The 21,756-nt window shown below is 44.0% G+C and overlaps 1 protein-coding gene across 7 annotated transcripts in view; it reads left to right on the plus strand.

The window, feature by feature from the left end:
* The window catches only part of cfap65 (cilia and flagella associated protein 65), a 473,759-nt gene that overhangs the window by 19,442 nt on the left and 432,561 nt on the right, over positions 1-21,756 (plus strand). For 6 of the 7 annotated variants that reach the window (XM_068034809.1, XM_068034811.1, XM_068034812.1 and 3 more), the window contains exons 3-10: positions 1,266-1,453; positions 3,353-3,455; positions 5,299-5,465; positions 6,556-6,752; positions 7,969-8,114; positions 12,728-12,950; positions 15,113-15,378; positions 17,378-17,614. In XM_068034809.1, the coding sequence (XP_067890910.1) occupies positions 1,266-1,453; positions 3,353-3,455; positions 5,299-5,465; positions 6,556-6,752; positions 7,969-8,114; positions 12,728-12,950; positions 15,113-15,378; positions 17,378-17,614 (1,527 nt within the window). The remainder of the gene's footprint in view (positions 1-1,265; positions 1,454-3,352; positions 3,456-5,298; positions 5,466-6,555; positions 6,753-7,968; positions 8,115-12,727; positions 12,951-15,112; positions 15,379-17,377; positions 17,615-21,756) is intronic. The other variant, XM_068034810.1, reaches the window with a different exon arrangement.

The raw sequence follows: 21,756 nt of genomic DNA on the forward strand, positions 1-21,756 counted from the left end.
CATTCCATTTTCGTTGCCTCTGGAGAATCCTTGGCATCTGGTGGCAGGACCGTATCTCCAACGCAGAAGTCCTCAAAGCGGCCAACATCCACAGCATATACACCCTACTGAGCCAGCAGCGCTTGAGATGGCTTGACCATGTGAGCCGCATGGAAGATGGCAGGAATCCCAAGGACATATTGTACAGCGATCTCATCACTGGTATCAGACCCACCAGCCGTCCATGTCTCCGCTATTAAAGACATCTGCAAATGCGACATGAAGTCCTGTGACATTGATCACAAGTCGTGGGAGTCAGTTTCCAGTGATTGCCAGAGCTGGCGGACAGCCATAAAGGCGGGGCTGAAGAGTGGCGAGTCGAAGAGACTTAGCAGTTAGCAGGAAAAAAGACAGAAGCGCAAGGGGAGAGCCAACTGTGTAACAGCCCCGACAAACCAATTTTATCTGCAGCACCTGTGGAAGAATTTGTCACTCTAGAATTAGCCTTTATAGCCACTCCAGGCGCTGCTCCACAAACCACTTACCACCTCCAGGCGCTTACCCATTGTCTCTCGAGACAAGGAGGCCAAAGAAGAAGAAGATGATTTCGCGGGATTAGAGAGGTAAGGAGTTGGAATGGGATTCTCAGACTTTTGGTTGATGTACATAGAGAACATAGTTGCTAATAGGAATTTGTGGTGTGTGGGGGGAAGAATAGTGGGAACAGGTATTTGGGAAAAAGAGACATCGGGGTCTTATATTCAGGGGCAAAGGTGGTGAGAACAAGTGTTTGGGATGAACAAGAGAGCTGGGAACAGATATTAAGATAACAATGTGATATAATCCCTTCCTTCATCAGAAAACGATTTCCATTTGCCATACTTCAACAACAATAACAACAACTTGCATTTATATAGTACCTTTAACATAGTAAAATGTCTCAAGGTGCTTGACAGGTGTGAATGTCAAACAAAATTTGACACTGAGAAATGTAAGGCGATATTAGGGCAGATGACCAAAAGCTTGGTCGAGGAGATGATTTTGGGAAGAGGGAGGTAGAGAGGTTTAAGGAGGGAATTCCAGAGCTTAGGGTCTAGACAACTGAAGGCAATCATAGATTGCTGACTTAATTCTGTATTCTACATGTTTTGCTGCCTGAACTTGTGCCGCTTTGAATTGGACATCGGATATTTGGGGCCCAAAGTTAACTGATTCAAAACACATGGTGATGAAAATGTTTCTGTGTCTTGTAGGTTGTTAACACTTTGCCTCTGACTTCTCTGCAGTGGAATGTTTACAATCTAGCCCATACCAAAATCTCAGGAAGGAAGAAGAGCAAGGGAATCAAATCAAACTTTTTTGGTATTGAGGTCATGGAGCATCTGGAATGGCTGAACTGGGAGCTGGGGGTAGAATCGACCAAACATCTAATATTAAAGAATGTCCATTTCAAAACTCAAAAACTCAAGTACAGGTGAGTTCTGGAACAGCTTTGCAGGAGCTTTAACACACTGTCAAAAACCACTTTCACGTTCCAGCTAGCCTGGAGTATCCGAGTCTTTTGTCCTTTGTGGGCTACATAGGCTTGTACCATTGAGCTTTGAGGGTCATATAGGACGTTTAAATCCATATGTCCATTCATTTGCATATATATGTTGTGACCAATGCTGGCATTGTGATTTGGGGTTGACCTAACAATGAGGCAGCAGGGCTAAGATCAGCCCTTTCCAAGTCGCCAGCTGATTGAAGTTCAAACAGGATAAGCAAGCGAATAAGAAATGACAGAAATTAGGAGGGCCACATTGCCAGTGCTCAGGAACTGCATGTATCCCATAGACTGTTGAACACATCTGATCTATCCCACAGCTTCCACAAGCTATACACCCTATCGAGGAGTCTATCCAAACCATTTCATACAAAGAAAAGCAAAACCTGTATTTATATAGCGCCTTCCATGACCCCACAATCTCCCAAAGTGCTTTACAGACAATTAAGTAGCTTTGAAATGTAGTCACTGATATAATCATAGAATCTTACAGAAGGAGGCCATTTGGCCCATCATGCTTGTGCCAGCTCTTTGAAAGAACTATCCAATCATCCCCCCGCCACCACCAGCTCTTTTCCCATAACCCTGCAAATGTTTCCTTTTCAAATATATGTCCAATTCCCTTTTGAAAATTACTATTGAATCTCCTTCCATGCAGTGTATCCAAGATCACAACAATGCACTGCATAAAAAAATGAATTCTCATCACTTCTTCTGGCTCTTTTACCTTAGAAATGTGTACTCTGGTTACTGGCTCTTGCCAGTGGAAATAGTTACTCCTTATTCTACAAGATTTTGAATGCCTCTATTAAATCTTCCCTTAACCTTCACTACTCTAAGGAGAACAATCCCAGCTTCTGCAGTCTGTCCATGTACCTGAAGTCCCTCATCCCCATTTTATTAAATCTCCTCTGCACCATTTCCAAGGCCTTGACATCCTTCCTAAAGTGTGGTGCCCCAAATTAACATAATACTCCAATCATTTCTGTGTTTTAAACGGATCCTAGTTCCCTTTAATTTTTTTTAAATTCTCCTACTTATGTTCAAATTCCTCCATTCCCTTATCCTGTCCCTTTCTCTCTGTAACCTCCTCCAGCCCTACAACCCTCTGAGATGTCTCCACACTTCCAATTCTGGCCTCAGCAACATCCCAATTTTCATCATTCTATTAATGGTGGCTGTGCCTTCAGCTGCCAAGGCTCTAAGCTCTGGAATTTCTTCCCTAAGCTCTCCACCTCTCTACCCCTTGCCCCCTCTCCTTTAGGACACCCCTTAAAACCTACCTCTTTGAGCAAAGTTTTGGTCACCCGCTCTAATATCTCCTTATTTGGCTTGGTGCAAGATTTTGTATTGCTCCATTAAAGCACCTTGAGGCATTAAAGGCGCTATATATCTTTTTTTATTCTTTCATAGGATGTGGGCATTGCTGGCAAGGCCATCATTAGCCCATCCCTAATTGTCCTTGACAACTGAGTGGCTTGCTCGGCCATTTCAGAGGGCAATTAAGAGTCAACCACATTGCTGTGGGTCTGGAGTCACATGTAGGCCAGACCAGGTAAGGGTGGCAGATATCCTTCCCTAAAGGATGTTAGTAAACCAGGTGAGTTTTTATGATAGTTTCATGGCACCATTACTGACACTAGCTTTCAATTCCAGATTTTTATAAATTAATTGAATTTAAATTCCACCAGCTACCATGGTGGGATTTGAACCCATGTAACAGGGAATCAGCTCGGGCCTCTGGTTTGCTAACTCAGTGACATTATCACTACGCCACCGTCTCCCCTCAAGCAACTTGTTTATAACTCTGCCTCTTTTATTTCACAGACCTCCATCCACTGAATTTTTCACTACAATGTTCCCACAGCCAGTGGTTTTGGGTGCAGGAATATCATACTCTCTGCCAATCACTTTCTGTGCTCTTGAGAAGGTAAAAGCAGAATAATATTGGTATCGGTTTATGAAATTTCATATGTAAGTTTCATTTTTAAATTATATTTCTATCCCTTGATGCTTGTGCCAGCTCTTTGAAATAACTATGTAATTAGTGGGACATTGTGGGGTCATGGAAGGCACTAAATAAATGAGGTTTTGCTTTCCTTTGTATCATGATAGGGTGGCTACTGTGATGGGGTGTGAGGTTTCTCCACTCCATGTAGCACACCCCAGCTAAGTAGGTGACCTGCTCTCAGGTCTCCTCATGGGATCATAGACATTTACAGCGCAGAAGGAGATAATTTGGCCCATTGTGTCTCCTGCTAATGCCACCCTGGAACCGACTACCATGAGGTGCTTCCACATGTTGCTTGGCAAATTTTTACTCAGGCATACAGTGCTGGCCGCCATGGTTTAAAGAGGATGGCCATAGAGGTGATGCAATGAGGCTCTTAGGGTGTTAGAGGGGGCAGGCTGTGAGCAATGACTTAAACTAAGACATTTTAGCATATTAGAGGGCACCTTAATGAAGTGGGTAAGATATGTAACAGGATAGAGCAGCCCATGAACATTATATTTTCAGCTGTGCAAGGGTGTCAGGGTCAAAGGCCACAGATTCAAGATTGTGGCGAGCATGTTTAGGACAGACACCGGGAGTATTTATACACAGTGATCCATAGGGTGAAGCAGGTAGCCAGTTTTGTAAGATGACGGGTGAATGTTTATGCTGCAGATAAGCTAAGGTATGGGGTGGAGGCAGGCAGTGTTATGAGGTAAAATTTGTGATGGACAGAATCTAGTGACAGAAACTCAGCTTGCGGTGGAATGGGGCGCTGGGATGGCAGTCAATCTGGTTCAGCCTGAGACAGTGGCCGGGGAGGAGGATGAAGTTTGTGGTGAGGGCTGAAGGTGATTGCCTCGCTCTTTCCAGTGCTTAACTGGAGAAGATTATGGCTCATCCAAGACTGGATGCTGGACAGTCAGTCTTACAACATAGGTACTGGAAGGCTCCAGAGAGGTGGAGCTGGGTGTTATCAGTGCACATATACAAACTGACCTCCATGTCTATGGATGACGTTTCCAAGGGACAGCAATTAGAGATATGAGGGGGTGGGGAGATGAGCAAGGAAAGGGTCTCGAGGTAATGGTGCAGGAGAGAAACCATTGAGCTGGCTATGTCGGATAGGTAAGAGTTTTTTTTAATACATTATTTGGATGTGGGCATTGATGGCAGGGCAGTCATTTATTGTCAATCCTTAGTCACCTGAGAAGGTGGTGGTACAACCAAGTGACACATTGGTGTGGACTTGGAGTCACATATAAGCCAGACCGGGTAAGGATGACAGGTTTCCTTCCCTAAAGGGACATTAGTGAACCATTGAGTTTTTATGACAATTGGACATCTTCATGGTGACTTTTACTAGTGGCAGTTGTTTACAATTCGCAAACTGGTATGGTGGAGTTATGAACTTCTGGGGCTGAATTTTCCCAGCCCTGGTGTGGCGGGCTTGGGGGTGGGTGCTAGGAAGGTAGCAAGGAGCTGCGTTGGGACAGCTCCCCATATGTATTCCTGCCACCGGGCAACTTTCCCAGGGCCAGGCAGCAAAGTAGATTTTCTTTCCTAAAGGATGTTAGTGAACCAGATGATGTTTTGCGACAGTCTGGTAGTTTTATGGCCGCCATTGCTGATACTAGCTTTTTACTTCAGATTTATTTAATTAACTGAATATAAATTCCCCAGCTGCTGTGGTAGGACTTGAACTTGTGCCTCAGGATCCCAGCCCCCATATCCCCCACTCCAGTGATATACTTTGGCCTTGATTTTTGTCTCCTTACAGAGAGATTATGAGGATCGCATTGTGTTCGAGATGAAAACTGGGACGTTTTCTGTTCAGCTGCGTGCTTCCCTGCCTTTCCACGACTTGCAGATACCTGATTTGGTGTGCATGCCAGTCTGTGCTGCCTTCGACAGCTCAGAGACCACGTTTTATTTGCACAACAATAGGTAAGGCTGGAAGACAATAAGAACGTAGGAACAGGAGGAGGCCATTCAGCCCCTTGAGCCTGCTTCACCACTCAGTGAGATCATGGATGATCTGTATCTTAACTACATCTACCTGCCTCTGCTCCATATCAGTTTATACCCTTGTCTAGCAAAAATCTATTAGTCAGATTTAAAATGATAAATTGAACTGCTTTTTATGGGAGTGCGTTTCACAATTCTGTCACCGTATGCTTGAATAAATGTTTCCTAACTTCTCTCCTGAATGCCCTGGCTCAAATTTTAAGCTATGTCTCCTTGTCCTAGATTCCCCCACCAGCGGAAAACGTTTCTCTCAACCGACCTAAAAACCTTAATGAAATTCCCACTGATCCTTTTATAATTTCAGTGAATACAAGACTAGTTTATGTAATCTCTCCTCTTGATCTAAACCTTGGAGCCCTGGCAACATTACAGTGAAGATCACAATGTATTCCTCTGTCTTTGGTTTTACAGAAAAGATACTTTAGGGTATTTAACTTTGGCTGTTGTGATCCGCTTGTTTGAAATGTCACGTATTGTTATTCTTAAATGTTTTCCCCTAATTTTTGTTTGTGCATCAGCTGAAAAGATGATCCATTGAAATTAATTAAAGAGCTGCAGTCTAGAATGAAAACTTGAGGGCTCCCAGTGGTTGAGTTCTAAGTGCACCACATATAAGCCCCTTGATTTTAAAATGCTCATCCTCGTGTTCAAATCCTTCTGTGGCTTTGCCTCATCTTATCCCTGTAACCTCCTCCAGGCCTCCAACCCCTTGAGAACTCTGTACTCTTCCAATTCTGTGCATCCTAAACTTGCCTTCACCCCACCTTTCGCGGCTTTGCCTTCAGCCGTCTACAACCCAAGTTTTGGAATTCCCTCGCTCAATCTCTTTGCTTCTCTCTCCTCCTTAAAACCTGGCTCTTTTGACCAAGCTTTTGGCCTCCTGCACTAATATCTCTTTAAGTGCCCCAGCTCTCAAATTTTGTTTCATAAACGTTCCTGTGAAATGCCTTGGAATGTTTTACTGTTAAAAGTGCTATATAAATGCTGACATTGTTAACTGTCTTTACAGTCAGCTTCCGACACGCTTCCGTTTCGAAGTGCCGAGTCCGTTCTCTTTAGTACCATCTAGTGGCATACTGTCACCGTGGGATGACTACAAGATCAAGATTGTGTTCCAACCCCAGTTCCCTAAAGTGTTTGATGTGATTGCCACCTGCACATTTGGAGATAATGAATTTGTGAAGTACCTGAACCTGGAAGGGATAGGTGAGAACTCACTCTATCAATATTCAAGCTTTACAATAAAGAAAGAAAAAGGAAAGGAGTTGCATTTATATAGCGTCTTTCGCGACCTCAGGACTTCCCCTTTTTATTCATTCATGGGATGTGAGCGTTGTTAGCAAGGCCAGCATTTGTTGCCCATCCCTAATTGCACTTGAGAAAGTTGTGTGGCAGAGTGGCCACCTTCTATGCCATAAATTTTTCTACATTTTCTAAATATCTGAAGAGGGGGAATGTGCAGGGATGTGGGGAGAGGGTGGAGGAATGGCAGTACATGAATTGCTCCTTTGATGGCCAGCACGAACACAATGGGTCAAATGGCCGCCTTCTGTGTTGTAACGATTCTATGGTGAGCTGCCTTCTTGAATCACTACAGTCAGTCTGGTGTAGGTACACCCACAGTGCTGTTAGGGAGGGAGTTCCAGATTTTGACGCAGTGACAGTGATGGACCGGCAATATAGTTTCAAGTCAGGACATGTGAGACTTGGAGCGGATCTTGCAGGTGATGGTGTTCCCATGTGTCTGCTGCCCTCTTCCTACTAGGTGGTAGAGGTTGCGGGTTTGGAAGGTGCTGTTGAAGGAGTCTTGGCGAGTTGCTGCAGTGCATATTGTAGATGGTACACACTGCTGCGACTGTATGGCGGCAATGGTGGAGGGAGTGAATGTTTAAGATGGTGGATGGGGTGCCGATTAAGTGGACTGCTTTCACCTGGATGGTGGTGAGCTTCTTGAGTGTTGCTGGGGCTGCACTCATCCAGGCAAGTGAAGAGTATTCCATCACACTCCTGACTTGTGCCTTGAAGATAGTGCACAGGCTTTGGGGAGTCAGGAGGTGAGTTACTTGCCGCAGATTTCCCAGCCTCTGATCTGCTCTTATAACCATAGTATTTATATGGCTCGTCCAGTTAACTTTCTGATCAATAGTAAGCCCCCAGAATGTTGGTGGGGAATTCAGTGATGGTAATGCTGATGAAAAATCAAGGCGAGATGGTTGGATTCTTTATTGTTGGAGATCATCATTGCCTGGCAATTGTGTGGCGCAAATGTTACCTGAATATAGACACTGGATCAAACCTGGGGTCTACTATTAACTCCCATGTCCTGACTCAGAGGTGAGAGTGCTGCCATCTGAGCCACGGCTGATATCAAGGAAGAAATTTTTTCATTTTGGTGTTCTAATCATGTTCTTCTGCTCCACAGCCAAGTTACCGCATCTCTTGGTGAGTGCGGCAGGTGAACTATCCCAGACATCCGGGCAGGAGGATACACAGAGCATCCTAAACTTTGGGCATGTTGCTATTGACACCACGGTTGTGAAGTATATGGAGATTCATAACTACTCGACGGTGAGTATTTCCGGGGTAGATTTGGTGAATCATCTGTAGGCAAGGGCCAAGATTTTGGTCTATTTAAACTCTTCTGTGCCACCTGGTGTTCAGTTGCAGCATTTTTTATGTTCAACTATTATATAGCATCTTTAACATAGTGAAACATCTCAAAGCGATTATCAAACAAAATTTGACACCGAGCCACATTAGGAGATATTGGAACAGCTGGTAAAAGTTGTAAGTTTTAAAGAGTGTCTTTAAGGAGGAGAGTGAGATAACAAGGCAGAGAGATTTAGGGAGGGAATTCCAGAGCTTCTAGGCAGCTGAAGGCATTGCAGTCAACTGCAGAGTGATGGAAATTGATGATGCGCTAGAGACATCCTAAATATCTGGTAATTTCCGTGTAAATTTTTAAAATATATATTTGTTTGTGGGACGTGGGCGTCGCTGACTAGGCCAGCATTTATTGCCCATCCCTAATTGCCCTTGAACTGAGGGTTTACTAGGCTATATCAGAGGCATTTAAGACTCAACCACATTGCTGTGGGTCTGGAGTCACATGTAGGCCAGACCAGGTAAGAATGGCACATTTCCTTCCCTAAAGGACGTTAGTGAACCAGATAGGTTTTTACAACAATCGACAATAGTTTCCGGTTAACCATTAGACTAGCTTTTTAATTCCAGATGTATTAATTGAATTCAAATTTCACCATCTGCCAGGGTGGGATTCGAACCCATGCCCCCCCTCCAGAGCATTAGCCTGGGCTCTGGATTACTAGTCCAGTAGGGGTGCCTGTGCTGGAGAATAAAATGCACTTCCACTATGTACACCCAATGCCAACCTCAAATACCCCAGGCCAAGTCCAGTATGTGTAAAGATCTTTCTTGACACTGTCCCATCAAGCACAGATGCAAAGTACACAGCGAGTTGTTATGATCTGGAATGCATTTCCTGAAAGGCTGGTGGAAGCAGATTCAATGGTAACTTTCAAAAGGGAATTGAATAAAGACTTGAGAAAAAAGTTGCTGGGCTGTGTGGAAAGAGCAGGGGAGTGGGATTAATTGGATAGCTCTTTCAAAGAGCCAACAGAGGCACAGTAGGTCAAATGGTCTCCTTCTGTGCTGCATGATTCTGTAATTCACACCCATTAGGTACTGTCAGTCCAAGCAGAGATTGGGTTAGGTGCTGGATCAAGTTGCCTGTATACTGTTCCATCAAGGACTCCCAGGTCAGATACAGCATGGGTGAGATAAAAAAAGAGATTTGCATTTATTTAACACCTTTCATGACCTCAGTATTCCAAAGTACTTTGCAGCCAACGAAACGCTTTTGAACTATTCTCGTGTTGAAATGTAGATGTAGAGTAAAGGTTCCATTACAGTAGCTTCCTTGACATAAACCATATCAAGCTGTTCTAGGTCAGGCATAACAAGTGAATGCTTTGTCAGTAAGATTATCAATATGGACCGTTCTTTTAAAATGCTTCCACTATGAAGTGGATTACGGCTGCCTAGGCTTGTTTTACAGAAAACCCTTAAGAGGTACATAGAATTTACAGCACAGAACTTGGCCATGTCCTTCAGGTCTAGGGTGGCATTTATGCCCCACACGTCCCCCCAACCCCTCTTCATCTAATCCTGTCAGCGTTAACTTTCTCCTGCTCCTGTCTCATTTGAAGGAAGGCATCTCCGAGTGTGCGATGCACCTCCCTGTGCTAAGTAGCAATAGCGTGAGCCAAGTTTGTACAGCTCTCTGTCCCAGAAACAGGATTGGCAACAACAAATCTGACAAGCTTTTAATGAAGAGACTCCCTTAAGGTCAAATTGCCAACTCCCCTGATCTCCATCCCTATCCCTCCTGTTCTCTCACTTTCCAGGTCACTCAATATGAACAGTGGCTCTCAGCAGTCAAGCAGTGCAGCCAACTGGCATGTTTAAGTCACTGCGACCTTTTGTAAAACTGCATGTTGAAGTTCATTTGTGAAATGTGATTAATCTCTGAAATTCCTTATTGCAAAAGCAATAAATTTATCACAAAAGTTAAGTAGCCTACAGTGTTGTTAATGTGCCTGCCTTTTATTAATTTTATGTATTTCATTGTAATATATTGAAAATCTGCTGTGATCTTTCACTGACAAAAGCTGTACAGATAGTTAGTGTTGGTTTACCATCTTGTGTAAGGCTTCTACTACTATCTGACACTCCCTGTGCAGTACTGAGGGAGTGCTGCACTGACAGAGGTGCCATCTTTGAATGAGATGGTACATCAACGTCCCGTCTTCTGCCCTCTCAGCTGGATGTAAAAGATCCCATGGCACTACTTTGAAGAAGAACAGGGCAGTTCTGTCTTATATCCTGGCCAATATTTATTCCTCAACCCAACCTCAGTAAAATAGATTATCTGGTCATTTATCATATTGTGGGATCTTGCTATGCACAATCTGGCTGCTGTGTTTCCTACATTACAACAGTGATTACACTTCAAAAGTACTTCGTTGGCAGTAAAATGCTTTGAGATATCCTGAGGTCATGAAAGGCACTAAATAAATTCAAAATCTTTCTTTCTTGTAAGTGGATGAGGATGCAGTGACAGTATGTATATATTACACAATATTATACTCTTCCTTCCAAGTTTTCAGTGGGTTCCTATGTTATTGTGTTTTTTACTTTTTTGTAAATTTTGTGCTCTTTTAGAGGATTAGGCCTGAGGAACACTTTCCACATTGGGCACTGGTTGTGGCTTAAATAGAGTGTAAAGTTGTCTCCAACATCACTGACAGAGGTGCCATCTTTGAATGAGATGGTACATCAACGTCCCGTCTCCTGCCCTCTCTGCTGGATGTAAAAGATCCCATGGAACTATTTTGAAGAAGAACAGGCACAGTGGTGCAGTGGTTAGCACCGCAGCCTCACAGCTCCAGCGACCCGGGCTCGATTCTGGGTACTGCCTGTGTGGAGTTTGCAAGTTCTCCCTGTGACCATGTGGGTTTTCGTCGGGTGCTCCGGTTTCCTCCCACAGCCAAAGACTTGCAGGTTGATAGGTAAATTGGCCATTATAAATTGCCCCTAGTATAGGTAGGTAGTAGGGAATTGAGGGAAGGTGGGGATGTGGTAGGAATATGGGATTAATGTAGGATTAGTATAAATGGGTGGTTGATGGTCAGCACAGACTCGGTGGGCCGAAGGGCCTGTTTCAGTGCTGTATCTCTAAATAAATAAATAATGTGCTGAACTCCCAGTTATGTAAGAGCGCCCATCTGCTGCAGCGGCATGCCTTTTTAACACCGCCACCTGCAAGTTGCCCTCCGAGTCACACACCATCCTGACTTGGAACTATATCGCCGTTCCTTCACTATATCTCAAAATCCTGGAACTCTCTTCCTAACAGCACTGTGGATATACCTACCTCACATGGACTGCAGCGGTTCAAGAAGCCAGCTCACCACCACCTTTTCAAGGGCAATTAGGGATGGGCAATAAATGCTGGCCTCGCCAGCGACGCCCACATCCCATGAATGAATTAAAAAAATTATAATGCCAATCATTCAGAGGTCTATAATGGTAGATATGGAGAAAGTATTATGTTTAAAAGTGTTATGGAAAGTTTTTGTTATGCGCTGTTCATTTGCAATACAAGAGGGTAAAATTATGAGCACAAGTTTCACATGGGTTGCTTGTATTCCCTTGAATATAGGAGATTGAGGGGTGAACTGATTGAAGTGTTTTAAATGTTAAAGGATTTGATAGTGTAGATATGGAGAAGCTATTTCCTCAGGTGGGGGGAGTCCAGAACAAGGGGACATAATCTTAAAATTAAAGCTAGGTCATTCAGGCGCAAAATCGGAAAGAACTTTTTCATACAAAGTGTTGTGGAAATCTGGAAATCTCTTTCCCCAAAAGGTCATGAATACTGGTGGTCAATCGGAGCTTTTAGATTGAGATAAATAGATTTTTTTTTAAGTAAGGGTATCGAGGGATTAGACCCAAAGGAGGGTGAATGGAATTGAGGTGCAGATCAGCAATGATCTGATTGAATGGGTTGCTGTAGAATTATATAGATCTTGTGGCACAGAAACAGGTCATTTGGCCCATCTGTTCATGCCAGTGTTTATACTCCAAACAAGCCACCTCCCACCTTAGGTAATCTCACCCTATCAGCATATGCTTCTGTTCCTTTCTCCCTCATATTCTTATCTAGCTTCCCCTTAAATATATCTATGATATTCACCTCATTTGCTCCCAATAGCAGTGAGTTCCATATCCTAACCACTCTCCAGATATAGAAGTTTCTCCTGAATTCTTTATTGGATTAATTTGTGGCTATCTTATATTTATGTCCCCTAGTTCTGGTTTCCCCCACAGTTCTGCTGTTATGTGTCTCTGAACAACATTTCCAACTTAATTGTGGGGCATTATAACTCATGAGCCAGGAATTGCTCAAACTGAGTTAAAGCAAGACTTTTAAAGATAGCAGCTGGAGGGACATTTTCATCCCGTCTACCCAGGCTGGATTTGAGCACAGTTATCCGAGATTAAAATGCCAGTAGGGTGCCATTCAACTAGTATAAATTTGATTGTGAAATCTATTATGCCAATTTTTTTAGTTGTTTTTTTTGACCTGTGTTTGGCAGGTGAACACTTCATTTCAAATTGTGCATTCCCAGCGCCCTCCACCGCTTCAGTCCGAATTCATGTGCGAGGTCAGGGAGGGCACTATAGCAGCGAGCCGCAGGTACCAGGTCCCCATTACGTTCACGCCACGGACGGTTGGCTCTCAAAGCATCGATTACTTCCATGTGACGCGGGCCGGCAACAGCTCCAGGTCCGTGCTGAAGGTGATTGGATCATGCAAAGGTACATATTGTTTCCAACAGGAAAAAGCCAAGCTGAGGCAATGCAGAAATCACTAAAAAGTTAGTGGACAGGGTACAATTTTTCAAAAAAATAATGCTAATGGAATGTTGGCCTTTATCTCAAGGAGGCTGGAATGTAAAAGGATGGAAGTTATGCTACAGTTGTATAAAGATCTGTTTAGACCTCCATCTGGAGTACTGCCTTCAATTTTGGGCACCACATCTCAGGAAATATATATTGGCCTTGGAGGGGGGTGAGAGCTGCAGTGCCAATTCACCAGAATGATACTGGGGCTAAAAGGGTTTAATTATGAGAGCAGGTTGCAAAGACTAGGCTTGTACACTCTCTAAGTATAGGAGATTTAAGGGTGATCTAATTGAGATATTTAAAGAATTTGATAGGGTACAGAGAAACTATTTCCTCTGGTGGTGCAATCCACCAGATCAAGGGGGCATAACTTTAAAATTAGAGCCAGGCCATTCTGGGGTGATGTCAGGAAGCACTTCTTCACACAAATGGTAGTCGAAATCTGGAACACTTTTGCCCAAAAAGCTGATAAGGCGGTGTGCTGTGGGGGTGGTCAAATGAACGTTCCCAAACTCAGATTAATTGAGGGGATTAAGTCTTGTGGAACCGAGGCGGGTAAATGGAGTTACAATACAGATCAACCATGATTTGAATGAATAGCGGAACAGCTTGAGGGGCTGAATGGCGTCCTTGTGTTCCGATACTCCTACGTTCCTAGATGGAAGGCTTTTTTATAATTAATTCTTGGGATGTGGGCATTGCTGTCAAGGCCAGCATTTATTGCCAATTCCTAATTGCCCTTGAGCTGCCTTCTTGAACTACTGATTAGCTATTAGCGGCTAGGGCAAGTAATAGGATCTGGAATCACTCACATGCCAGATCGGTAAGGGTGGCAGATTTCCTTCCCTAAAGGACATTATTGAGCCACATGGGTTTTTACGACAATCCAGTAGTTTGATGGTTACTAGTACTGGTACCAGCATTTTTTTGTTTCAGATTTTATTTAATTAACTGAATTTAAATTTCCCACCTTCCACAGTGAGATTTGAACTCCAGTCTCTGGATTACTACTTCAGTAACATAACCACTATGCTATTGTTATGATCACCTGGTTCATGGTTTATATTAATATTTTACAGGTCACTTTTAGTTTTGGGAAATTAAATGTGCACCTGTAAGAATTTCAAAGGGTTGCAAACCACCCAAGATTTAAAGTTCAAAAATCTCTGTGCTTATAGAGACGGAGTTGGAGAGGTGAGAGCCATAAAATCACAGGGGGGTTCGTTTAGTTGGGCAGTTGGAACCAGAAAGTTTAGAAGAAATCGCTCTGTCATTGTTGGCAATATCAATTATTCATGTGCATATCAGATGTTTTGGGAGTTAGAGGTAATTAGCTTAAATTGCTATCTGGGACATCCCACATGTACCACATTGCTATGGAGATAGATGATATAGGGGGTGCGTGTTGGTGTTTTTGATCTGTGTGCTTGACAAGCAGTTGACCTTTGGACAAGTTGTTGGCTTTTGGGAATGCGGTGGCTTCAGTCATGCTGTTGGTCACAAAGCCACCTGCGGTTTTGAAGGCCTCAAGACATCTCAAAATGCGTTCCAGTCAGTTTTCATACAGCAAAGTCCAACAAACAGCAATGTGATAATGCCCAGGTAATCTGTTTTTAGGTGTTTGTTGTAGGATAAATGTAACCCAGGATACTGATGAGAACTCCCCTGTTCTTCGAGATGGTGCTGTGGAATCTTTTACTAGAGGGAATACGGCGCCTCAGTTTAAAATTTCATCCACAAGCCAGCACTACAGACAGTGCACACTCCGTCAGTGCTGCTCTGGGAGTGTCAACCTGAATTATATGCTCAAGTTCCTGAAGTCTCAGAGGTGAGAGTGCTACTCACTAAGCCATGGCTGACACTCTACCATGGCCAACCCAACTCTATTCTTACAGGGGCTATGTGTGCACTTCCAGTAAAGATAACTGACTAACAATAAGGAGTGGGAAACCTGGATGAATCATAAGGTTCCTGATGCTGCAGCTCAGCACTTTCAGGAGAGGAGGGACAAAAATAAGGAGATGAAAATAAATGATTAAAGGAAAACTCATGCTATTCTTGCGCTCTTCTTCCAGGTGCGGTGGTGTCGCTCGGACACCTGAAGCTGAACTTTGGTTGTGTGTTCCTCGGCGAGACAGTGACTTACGCTACTGAAATCAGTAACACATCGGACGTACCGACATTTTACCAATTTGAAATTGACTGCAGCCAGAGCGTCTTCGTTATCAATCAGCCGTGCGGCTTTCTGGAAGGGGAGTCCACAGAGAGGTTAAGGGTGACATTCCGACCTACCCATCCCATAAACTACTACAGAAGGGTGGCTTGCCTCATCCACCATCAGGTATGGTGCAATCCACTTTAAAACGTAACATGGAAAATCATTTGTAAAAGTCATTTCAATTGAGAAATCCCACTTGACCAGTCAAGACTCATAATATCACCCTGTAAAGCATGAAAACAAAACGACTCACATTTATTCAGCACCTTTTAGGATCTCAGGATTTCCCAAACTCATTACAATGAAATGTAGGCATTGCTGACTGTGGCCGTCATTTATTTGAGGTGCAATTAATGACTCATTTTGACTCATTTTCTAATAACTCATGCTCCCAAGCTGTCTATCTTCTGTCTCACTTAGAATCTTCTTCGTATTAATTACCTATAGTAACCATAATAGGCTCTGTTATACTCTTTCAAGCTTGTGTGTGTCTTGCAATTTGTCCTTAGAGTTTTACCTTTCTTTATAATGATTAAAATTGTACAGGGCCATTGAGATGCCACTTATTGAAACTCTGATCAACTCTACACAGTTTGTTAGTGTAGTACAGATGTGCAAGCCGTCAGCTTTTTAATTTGTGTATCACTTTGTCAGCATTTCCCATAATGGATCAATGTAAAGAGCAATAGAGGCCATTAGAAATAATCAGACCAGTTGGAAGGCTGATAGACCCAGTTTGTTTTTCCATTTTTTGTTATTCAAGAACCTGAGACTAAAACATTTTATGATGGGTTGATGGTTTTTGAGAATTGCAGTTACAAGTGTTTTTATTTAGTATTATCACCAAATAAGTTATATGTAACAACTAAGCTGAGAAGGAAAGAAAGAATGAATGAGCAAACTCAGGATGTCCCAAAGCACATGAAGCATGGCCAAGTGGGTGCGATGCTCAGCATTATGGAGCTGTATTGCAGAAAAAGTCAGGCGCTTCAGAAGAGGAGACAGAGAGGAAATTGAGGGGGCCAAACAGAAAAAAGAATCTCTGTGCAGCTCCTTTCATGATAAGGCAATCTACCCATTTTGGACTGAAAGGCTTAATGATTTGGTACTTATTTTTCCGAAACGCTTTTGTAACATCCAGTCGGTTTAATCAATCAAAATGATCTTTTGGTTTTAAAAAAGGTAAGCAATTTGCCAGTGATTTACAACAGCAGAGAAAGAGGCCATTCGGCCCAAATAGTCCATGCCAGTGTTTATTAAAGGCCTGATCAGGTATGAAATTGAAACACGACGCAGGCCCGACTCGACCACATCCAACCCGAACCCGACCCGCGCCCGACCCGACCTGACTACCGTAATAAAGTTAATTATATCAATCATCCAGTGTCCAAATGTTGTGATCTTCCATTCCGGCAGCAGGATATTCCTGCAGAATCGTGTAGAAATTCCCTCCCTGAACAAGGCAGCACTGTGTCTGTGTCCAGCCCGACCTGACCCGAGCCCGAATGCCAGACCTGGAAGAGAGACCCGACCCCGACACATACTCAGGTTCAGGTCGGGTATCATGCTTTGGTGTTTATGCTCCACATGAACCTCCTCTGACCTTTCTCCATCTGTTCTCATCAGCATATCTTTCTATTCCTTTCTTCCTCATGTGCTTATCTAGCTTCCCCTTAAATACCTCTGTGCTATTTGCCTCAATCACTCCAGCGGTAGCAAGTTACACATTTTAATCATTCTTTACACAGAATTACATAGGATATACAGCACAGATGCAGGCTATTCGGCCCAGTCAGTCCATGCTAGCATTTATGCTCTACTCGAGCCTCCTCCTATCTTTCGTCATCTAAATCTAGCATCATAACTCCCTATTCTGTTCTCCATATGCTTGTCTGGCTTTCCCTTAAATGCATCTGTACTATTGGCTTCAACGATTCCCTGTGGTAGCAAGTTCCACATTCTCGCCACTCTTTGGGTAATGAAGTTTCTTTTGAATTCTCTATTGGATTTCTTGCTGATTAACTTATATTGATGGCTCAAGTTGTAGAGGTCATAAACTACTGTGAGAAGTGTGTAACCATTGAAGATTTTAACCATCAAACTTGCCCTTCCTTTTCTACAGGATCCTTTGTTCCTGGATTTAATTGGTACTTGCCACTCAGACCAGATAACACCAGCGATTCTGAAGCCCAAACACATCGAGCTGTATCGTACCAACATGGCACGTGGACTGACATTCTACCCGCCCGACATACTGAATATGATGCTGCAGGAAGGCAAGCTGCTGCTTGATGCTGATGGTGCCCTGCTGCTGGCTCCTGAGGAATGTTGCAAGACTGCAGGGAAAAACTGCGATGAGGTAACTGCTCTTCCTTAACCCTTGCCCCCACCCACCCACCCCCCCCCCCACCACCACCAACCCTTCCCAGGCTGGAAATCTAGAACTAGATCCTCTTCTCTAAGTCCTAAATGGTCGATCCCTTATTCTGTAACTGTGACCCCCTACAGGAAAGAGGATTCACATGATATCTGTGTACCTCAATGTCCCAGCGGTTTGTGGGATCAGCACAAGATGAATTAAAACAGCTTCCATTGTAACAATACAGAATCAGGTCATCAATGAGACATTAAAGCACATGATCCAGTATGTGTTCTCTCAGATACATCACACTACACGATTTCAGTATGTGTACACAGGTCTTTAATGAGCTTCTGGTATGTGGTCCAACATGAGTTCTCAGGTACAATACACTCCACAATCCAGCATGAGTACAACAAACATGGGTTCACTCACAATTCGGATACTAATTCTGCTTTTGCTCTCTACATTCCTTGTATGCTACCACTAAATCATAGTACACAAAGATACATAAAAGTAAGATGCATTTAGGTCATCTGAATCTCTTACAATCATTGTTACCATATTTATATGGCCCACTTCATTTTATTGCAATGAACAGAGTGAACAAACTAACATTTCCCCGACCATTAAAGACATGGATGCGGGACTTTCATAAATTCTATCAGTTCCTTAATCTGAAGAAACCCTTGTCTTAGGCCTGCTTACACAATGCATCCCATATTCAGCAGCACAAACTGCCAGGACATCAAGATACCCAGATATAGTGTGAATCCTCTTTCCTGCAGGGGTCACAGTCACGGAATAAGGAATCAACCATTTAGGACTTAGAGGAGATGAAATTTCTTCACTCAGAGGGCTGTGAATCTTTGGAATTCTCTACTCTAGAGGGGCTGTGGAGGCTCAGTCAATGAATATATTCAAGACTGAGATCCATAGATTTTTGAGCACTTGGGAATCAAGGGATATGGGGATAGGGTGGGAAGGTGGAGTTGAGTTACAAGGTCAGCCATGATCCTATTGAATGGTGGAGTAGGCTTGAGGGGCTGAATGGCTTGCTCCAACTCCTATTTCTTATGCTCTTATGTAATTGTCCTGCCGGTCAAACAGCCTTTTCTTCCCATTTCCAAATATTTTCATCAAAAATGAATGAAAATGTTCAGAGAAAACTTTAGAAATGCACAATACTTTTTTAATGCCCATATGATTTTTTGCTTAGGTTTTGCTCCCAGCAGTGTTCTAGAGATTAATACTTAATTCCTGGAGACGACAGGACAATCGTGGAGGGTTGGCAACCTTATTGCAAGGGGAAGTTTATTTATTTTTTATTTAGAGATACAGCACTGAAACAGGCTCTTCGGCCCACCGAGTCTGTGCCGACCATCAACCTCCCATTTTTATACTAATCCTACACTAATCCCATATTCCTACCACATCCTCACCTGTCCCTATATTCCACTACCACCTACCTATACTAGGGGCAATTTATAATGGCCAATTTACCTATCAACCTGCAAGTTTTTTGGTGGTGGGAGGAAACTGGAGTACCCAGCGAAAACCCACACAGACACAGGGAGAACTTGCAAACTCCACACAGGCAGTACCCAGAATTGAACCCGGGTTGCTGGAGCTGTGAGGCTGCGGTGCTAACCACTGTGCCACTGTGCCGCCCGTTCTGGTTGCAAATGCTAAACTGAAGGGCTAAAACAAAATGGTAGGAGTATACATAGGAACAGGAGTAGATCATGGCTGATATGTATCTCAACAGTATTACCTGCCTCGGTTCCGGAACTCTTAATACCCTTACCCAGCAAACATCTATCAATTTCAGTTTTGAAGTTTTCAATTGACCCCAGCCTCAACAGCTTTTTGGGAAGAAGAGAGTTCTTGATTTCCACTACTCGTTGTGTGAAGTGCGTCCTGACATCACTCCTGAATGGATCATTGGGATCTCTTCAGGGACAGATGGGACCTGTACAAGAAGGACGGGTTGCATCTAAACTGGAGGGGCACAAATATCCTGGCTGCGAGGTTTGCTAGCGTCACTCGGGAGGGTTTAAACTAGTGTGGCAGGGGGGTGGGAACCAGAGCAGTAGGACAGCTAGTGAAATAAATGAGGGGGAGCTAGTAAATAAGGCCAGTAAGACTAAGAAGAGCAGGCAGGGAGATGTTGCGGAGCACAGCGGGACTGGTGGTCTGAAGTGCATTTGTTTCAATGCGAGAAGTATAACAGGCAAGGCAGATGAACTTAGAGCTTGGATTAGTACTTGGAACTATGATGTTGTTGCTGTTACAGAGACTTGGTTGAGGGAAGGACAAGATTGGCAGCTAAATGTTCGAGGATTCAGAAGCTTCAGGCGGGATAGAGGGGGATGTAACAAGGGCGGGGGAGTTGCATTACTTGTTAAGGAGAATATCACAGCTGCACTGCGGGAGGACACCTCGGAGGGGTCGTGCAGCGAGGCAATATGAGTGGAGCTCAGGAATAGGAAGGGTGCAGTCACGATGTTGGGGGTTTTCTACAGGCCTCCCAACAGCCAGTGGGAGGCAGAGGAGCAGATATGTAGACAGATTTTGGAAAGCTGTAAAGGTAACAGGGTTGTAGTGGTGGGTGATTTTAACTTCTCCTATATTGACTGGGACTCACTTAGTGCCAGGGGCTTGGATGGGGCAGAATTTGTAAGAAGCATCCAGGAGGGCTTCTTGAAGCAATACGTAGATAGGCCAACTAGGGATGGGGCCGTATTGGACCTGGTATTGGGGAATGAACCCGGCCAGGTGGTCGAAGTTTCAGTAGGGGAGCATTTCGGGAACAGTGACCATAATTCCATAAGTTTTAAGGTACTTGTGGATAAGGATAAGAGTAGTCCTCGGGTGAAGGTGCTAAATTGGGGGTAGGCTAATTATAACAATATGAACAAGACATATTGTACAGTGAGTTCGCCACTGGTATCAGACCCACCGGCCAACCATGACTCCGCTTTAAAGACGTCTGCAAACGCGACATGAAGTCCTGTGACATTAATCACAAGTCGTGGGAGTCAGTTGCCAGCGATCGCCAGAGCTGGCGGAAGAGGAATGCAGACTGGTTTCAATCTTATTTTGAAGAGCTGGAACCTGTCATAGCTGCTAAGCACATTGCACTGTTGAACTACAAGAAAGCGCCCAGCGAGTTAACATCCGTAGCACTTAAAGCAGCCAGAAGCACTGCACAAAGAACAGCTAGGAGCTGTGCAAATGCCTACTGGCAACATCTATGCAGTCATATTCAGCTGGCCTCAGGCACCGGAAACATCAGAGGAATGCATGATGGCATTAAGAGAGCTTTTGGGCCAACCATCAAGAAGATCGCCCCCCTCAAATCTAAATCAGGGGACATTATCACTGACCAACGCAAGCAAATGGACTGCTGGGTTGAGCACTACCTAGAACTGTACTCCAGGGAGAATGTTGTCACTGAGACTGCCCTCAATGCAGCCCAGCCTCTACCAGTCATGGATGAGCTGGACGTACAGCCAACAAAATCGAAACTCAGTGATGCCATTGATTCTCTAGCCAGCGGAAAAGCCCCTGGGAAGGATGGCATTACCCCTGAAATAGCCAAGAGTGCCAAGCCTGCTATACTCTCAGCACTACATGAACTGCTTTGCCTGTGCTGGGATGAGGGAGCAGAACCACAGGACATGCGCGATGCCAATATCATCACCCTCTATAAAAACAAAGGTGACTGCGGTGACTGCAACACCTATCGTGGAATCTCCCTGCTCAGCATAGTGGGGAAAGTCTTTGCTCGAGTCGCTTTAAACAGGCTCCAGAAGCTGGCCGAGCGCGTCTACCCTGAGGCACAGTGTGGCTTTCGTGCAGAGAGATCGACCATTGACATGCTGTTCTCCCTTCGTCAGATACAGGAGAAATGCCGCGAACAACAGATGCCCCTCTATATTGCTTTCGTTGATCACACCAAAGCCTTTGACCTCGTCAGCAGACGTGGTCTCTTCAGACTACTAGAAAAGATTGGATGCCCACCAAAGCTACTAAGTATTATCACCTCATTCCATGACAATATGAAAGGCACAATTCAACATGGTGGCTCCTCATCAGAGCCCTTTCCTATCCTGAGTGGCGTGAAACAGGGCTGTGTT

This window comes from Heterodontus francisci, chromosome 7, assembly GCF_036365525.1.
Source record: "Heterodontus francisci isolate sHetFra1 chromosome 7, sHetFra1.hap1, whole genome shotgun sequence".
NCBI lineage: Eukaryota > Metazoa > Chordata > Chondrichthyes > Heterodontiformes > Heterodontidae > Heterodontus > Heterodontus francisci.